The sequence below is a fragment of the Hemitrygon akajei genome, unplaced genomic scaffold (assembly GCF_048418815.1).
Source record: "Hemitrygon akajei unplaced genomic scaffold, sHemAka1.3 Scf000136, whole genome shotgun sequence".
NCBI lineage: Eukaryota > Metazoa > Chordata > Chondrichthyes > Myliobatiformes > Dasyatidae > Hemitrygon > Hemitrygon akajei.
In genome coordinates, this window is record NW_027332022.1 from 117,976 (window position 1) to 123,670 (window position 5,695).

General features: G+C 45.6%; 1 protein-coding gene across 1 annotated transcript; it reads right to left on the bottom strand.

The window, feature by feature from the left end:
- Positions 1-2,636: 2,636 nt before the first annotated feature.
- Positions 2,637-5,015, bottom strand: LOC140723787 (uncharacterized). The gene has a single exon (XM_073038322.1). The coding sequence runs from the start codon at positions 5,013-5,015 to the stop codon at positions 3,372-3,374; it is 1,644 nt and encodes a 547-aa protein (XP_072894423.1). The 3' UTR covers positions 2,637-3,371.
- Between the last annotated feature and the right edge of the window lie 680 nt (positions 5,016-5,695).

The window sequence follows — 5,695 nt, forward strand, 5'->3', positions numbered from 1 at the left end:
TGAAGCATTTTCCATTTATTTGTATTCCACAGAAATGACTACAGTTAAGTTTCCTTCTGAGGTTCCAGAGCAGAAGCTCAAACTGTCTAATATTTCCACACAATACAAATGGGGAATTTGTTTATTCTCATCATGTACTGAGCTACCATGAAAATCTTGCCTGACGTACCATCCACACAGATCGATACATTACGACAGTACATTGAGCTGATATACAACAAAATAATCACTGTAACAAAGCATTATGGCTGCCGAGAAAGTACAGTGCAGATAGACATATGGTGCAGGGTCACATCGAGTTACATTGTGAGGTCGAGTCCATTTTATCATTTATTTGGCTTATAACCACAGACAGGAAGCCGTCCTTCACCCTGGTGTTACGCGCTTCAAGGCTTTTATACCTCTCTGCCAATGTGGGAGCAGGTTTGCAGCATGAATGTCCAGGTTGTGAGGATCTTTGTGTACATGCCTTGCTTTTCCGAGGGAGGGGAAGTGTAGGAAGAGTCCATGGAGCGGAGGCTTGTTTCTCTGATGTTATCTGTTCTCCATAGTTCTCTGCAGTTCCTTGCAGTCATGGGCAGAGCAGTAGCCATACGAAGGCGTGAGGTATCGACAAGAAGCTCAGAGACATCGGCCTTCACCCTGCTTTGTGTAGCTGGATTCTGGACTTCCTGTCAGATCGCCGGCAAGTGGTAAGAGTGGGATACATCTCCTCTCTCTCTCTCTCTGACCCTCAGGGACACATAACCTACAGGGTTGTCTCTTTGTCCCCCTCCTTTACTCTCTGTGCACCCATGACACTGTGTTGCCACCCACAGCTCCAATCTGCTAATGAAATTTGCTGACAACACTACATTGATTGGCCTAATCTCAAATAATAACTTTCAGTCGATCAAATGCCTCCTGAGAAGGCTCGGTCCAAACAAACTTTACACCCTTCTTCAGGAGATTGTTCAGAGGAAGAGCGATAGCAGCAAATTTCTTACACAACTTACGGTAACATCCATCCATTCCCAGAAACCTTCTAAGAGCCTTCTTAGCTGACAGAATAGGAACTTGAGAAATTGCCTGGACTTTTGCCCGAACAGGAGTCAACTTGCTTTGACCAACAACATAGCCAAGACAGGTCATAGTGGCATGGCCAAATTGACTCTTAGCTAACTGTAAAGTTGTCCTGAGAAAGTCTATCAAACGGCTTCTCTACTGCAGAGATATGCTTTTCCCAAGTGTCACTCCCTGTGACTAAGTCATCAGTACAGGCATCTGTGTGTTCTGACCCTCGAATTACAGAATCAATCATTCTCTGGAATGATCCTGGACCATTTTCCTTCCAAAAGACAAAAAACATTGTATTCATACAACCCAGATGGTGTCACAAATGCAGAAATTTCTCTACCTCTGTCCATCAATGGAACACACCAATACCCTTTCAACAGATCGATCTTTGTAAGAAATTTAGCTTTTCCAACCTTATTGATGCAATCATCCACCCTAGGGATAGGATCGGATTCGGTTTTTGTTACTGCATTTACCTTCCCATAATCAGTGCAAAATCTAACACTACCATCAGGTTAAGGCACAATAACGCAGGGTGAGCTCCAATCTGATGCTGCAGGACTAATAATACCATTTTCAGCATCTATTCCATTCCTTGCTCAGCCAATTTACACTTTTCGACGTTCATGCATTATGGGTGTTGTTTAATTGGTTTGGCTTGACCAACATCTACATCATGTACTACGACCGTGGTTTGCATGGGAACATCGGGAAATAAACCTTTAAACTTCAGAATTAATTCCTTCAGCTGTTGCTGTTGCTTTGGCTGCAGATGAGTTTTTCTGCCTCCTCTCTGATTTTCAGCCTCTATAGCCTCAAACTGCCTCTGCCTTTCCGCAACCTCCATCTTTAATTTTTCTCACTCGTACTGGAGCTCAAACTCACTAGGTTTACTTGCAGGAAACACCTCCAACTCCTCCACTTTAAACACACCCTCAGATACATAATGTTCAGCTGTTATCCTCTGCATCTGTGCCCTCCTCATTGTCAATTTCAACATAGCAAGTTTTAACCTTCTAGCAAGACTCAACAACTCAATCCGTCTGGCATCCTCTAATGCCTCAGAGGTGGCCGCTTCCAAACAATAATCAGCATCCGCTGCTGATTTTCCACACACAAATCAATCAAAAGCGACTTCCCCAATGAAATCGATAATTAATGACTACACCCCCATACCTGTTCATATCCCGGATGCAGGCCCCAATTTTGTTATGAATCGTAAAGCTTTAGAAACGAATCAGCACCAATAGACTACACCTGGCACAACACACACAAAATGCTGGTGGAACACAGCAGGCCAGGCAGCATCTATAAGGAGAAGCACTGTCGACGTTTCAAACCGAGACCCTTCGTCAGGACTGCCTGAGACTGCCTGACGAAGGGTCTCGGCCTGAAACGTTGATAGTGCTTCTCCTTATAGATGCTGCCTGGCCTGCTGTGTTCCACCAGCATTTTGTGTGCGTTTAATTTCCAACATCTGCAGATTTCCTCGTGGAGACTACACCAGGAGTCTGTTTTTGATGTTAAAACGATCTTTATTAGAATCTACTTATAGTATAGTAACTTAAGCAAGATAAACAAAAGTTAACAGTGTTATGTGTATATATGTGTGTAAATATAAATCCAAAACTATTGAGCTTGGGGGAAACAAGTTCTGGAGTCTTGAGATGGTAAATTATGAAAGTTCCGTTCAACCACAGAATAGGTGATGAGAGAGATATTTGTAATCCAGGGTAAATGTCAAGGGAAGGCAATTATGTCGAATTCCACAGGTTCCATGGTGGTAAAATAAGCGAACAGTCACTTAGATTTAATCTGTCATCCTTCCAAATCCACATACAAATTATCACCCAAAGTGACTTGTCATAAGGCATATCATCTTCAAATGAATTACCACACCACACCCAGGCAAGGGTTAACACATCAGTGGTCTTCATAGGATACCCCAAATCAGGTCCACTCCTATCGATTAAACGAGGTGACAACCACACATTCGATGTACGCTGAATCGATAATTAACCCACACTTGTGGGCATAGGAAAATTCCAAACAGTGACCCTTGGCACCTATTTCCCTTGTTTCGATCCTTCCATTTTTCCTCATTCATCTCCGTCTGACTCTGAGTGTCTGTGTCCTCAGTTAAAACTAAACAAGCTGGGAGTGATGTAAACAAGCTGCAAGTCAGACTGATTCACCTTCTTAATCTCTCTCTCTCTCTTAAAATGACAGTCCACAGCAAACAAAACCTAGGGATTCATAACAGCTGACTGGTGTGCCAGTAGTTGGGATGACTGAGTGAATCCTTTCCCACATTCTCAGCAGGTAAATGGCTCCTCTCCAGTGTGAACTCGCTGATGTCTCTGTAGTGTGGAAGACCTAGTGAATCTCTTCCCACATTCTGAGCAGGTGAATGGCCTCTCTCCAGTGTGAACTCGCTGGTGTTGCAGAAGGTGGGATGACAGAGTGAACCGTTTCCCACATTCTGTGCAATTGAACAACTTCTCACCGGAGTGAACACGCTCATGTCTCAGTAGGGTGGAAGATTGAGTAAATCCCTTCCCACATTCTGAGCAGATGAATGGCTTCTCCCCAGTGTGAACTCGCTGGTGTCTCTGTAGGGTGGATGGATCAGTGAATCCGTTCCCACAGACTGTGCAGGTGAACGGCCTCTCCCCATTGTGAATTCGCTGATGACTCTGTAGTTGGGATGACTGAGTAAATCTCTTCCCACATTCTGAACAGGTGAATGGCTTCTCCCCAGTGTGAACTCGCTGGTGTTTCTGTAGGGTGGATGGATCAGTGAATCTCTTCCCACAGAATGAGCAGGTGAATGGCTTCTCCCCAGTGTGAACTCGCTGATGACTCAGTAGTTGGCATGACTCAGTGAATCTCTTCCCACATTCTGAGCAGATGAAAGGCTTCTCCCCAGAGTGAGCTCGCTGGTGTCTCTGTAGGGTGGATGAATGAGCGAATCTCTCCCCACAGACTGAGCAGGTGAACGGCCTCTCCCCAGTGTGAATTCGCTGATGACTCTGTAGTTGGGATGACTGAGTAAATCTCTTCCCACATTCTGAACAGGTGAACGGCTTCTCCCCAGTGTGAACTCGCTGATGACTCTGTAGTTGGGATGACTCAGTGAATCCCTTCCCACAGACTGAGCAGGTGAATGGCTTCTCCCCAGTGTGAACTCGCTGATGACTCTGTAGGTGGGATGACTGAGTGAATCCCTTCCCACATTCTGAGCAGATGAACGGCTTCTCCCCAGTGTGAACTCGCTGATGTCTCTGTAGGGTGGATAACCGAGTGAATCCCTTCCCACAGTCTGAGCAGATGAATGGCCTCTCCCCAGTGTGAACTCGCAGATGACACTGTACTTGGGATAACTGAGTAAATCCCTTCCCACATTCTGAACAGGTGAACGGCTTCTCCCCAGTGTGAACTCGCTGATGACTCTGTAGCGTGGATGAATCAGTAAATCCTTTCCCACATTCTGAGCAGGTGAACGGCTTTTCCCCAGTGTGAACTCGCTGATGTCTCAGTAGTTGGGATGACTGAGTGAATCCTTTCCCACATTCTGAGCAGGTGAACGGCTTCTCCCCAGTGTGAAGTCGCTGATGTCTCAGTAGGCTGGATAAGTCACTGAATCCTTTCCCACATTCTGAGCAGGTGAACGGCTTCTCCCCAGTGTGAACTCGCTGATGTACCAGTAGGTTGGATGACTGAGTGAATCCCTTCCCACAGACTGAGCAGGTGAACGGCCTCTCCCCAGTGTGAACTCGCTGGTGATTCTGTAGTTGGGATAAATGAGTGAATCTCTTCCCACAGACTGAACAGGTGAATGGCTTCTCCCCAGTGTGAACTTGCTGGTGACTCTGTAGTTGGGATAAATGAGTGAATCCCTTCCCACAGACTGAACAGGTGAATGGCTTCTCCCCAGTGTGAACTCGCTGGTGAGCCATTAGGTGTGACTGAGTGAATCCTTTCTCAGAAATTAAACAGATGACCAGCCTCTGCCCAGTGTGATGTGAACTGACTGGTGTGTCCACAGGTGGGAAGACCGACTGAACCCCTTCTCACACACAGAACAGATGAATGGCCTTGCCCAGTGTGAACTTGCTGATGTACCTTCAATTGTGATAACCGAGTGAATCCATTCCCACTGTCTGAGCAGGTGAACAGCCTTTCTCCTGTGTAAAATGACAGGCTTGCTATTTGGTCAAATGACCAATTAAATCCCTCTCCACAGTCTGAGTAGGAAGGATGGTCGATTGAATCTCTTGCTCCGCTTCTTAAATATCCAGACAGAGACAGCAAAACTGGTGTGCCGTGTTTGAGATTCCCGGCGACAAAATCCTTCTCATTTTTATCCTGTGAAAAGATTTACAAAATCCATCAATGGGTGTAGGACAACATTTCAGATGAGATTACTTGAGTTGCCAAGGTTTGATCTGGTATCACACTGTTACAGTGAGGTTCAACGAAAGTTGGACAGAGAAAACATCTCCTGACTGGGCAGAGTGCTGGTATCTGGAATGACCAACAATTCTCTGATGCTCTTCCTGTCTCTATAAGAATGGGGCATTTCTGCCGTCTCCAATCTGTGACCTGGCTCAGTTTGACTCTCTCCATTGGTATTATT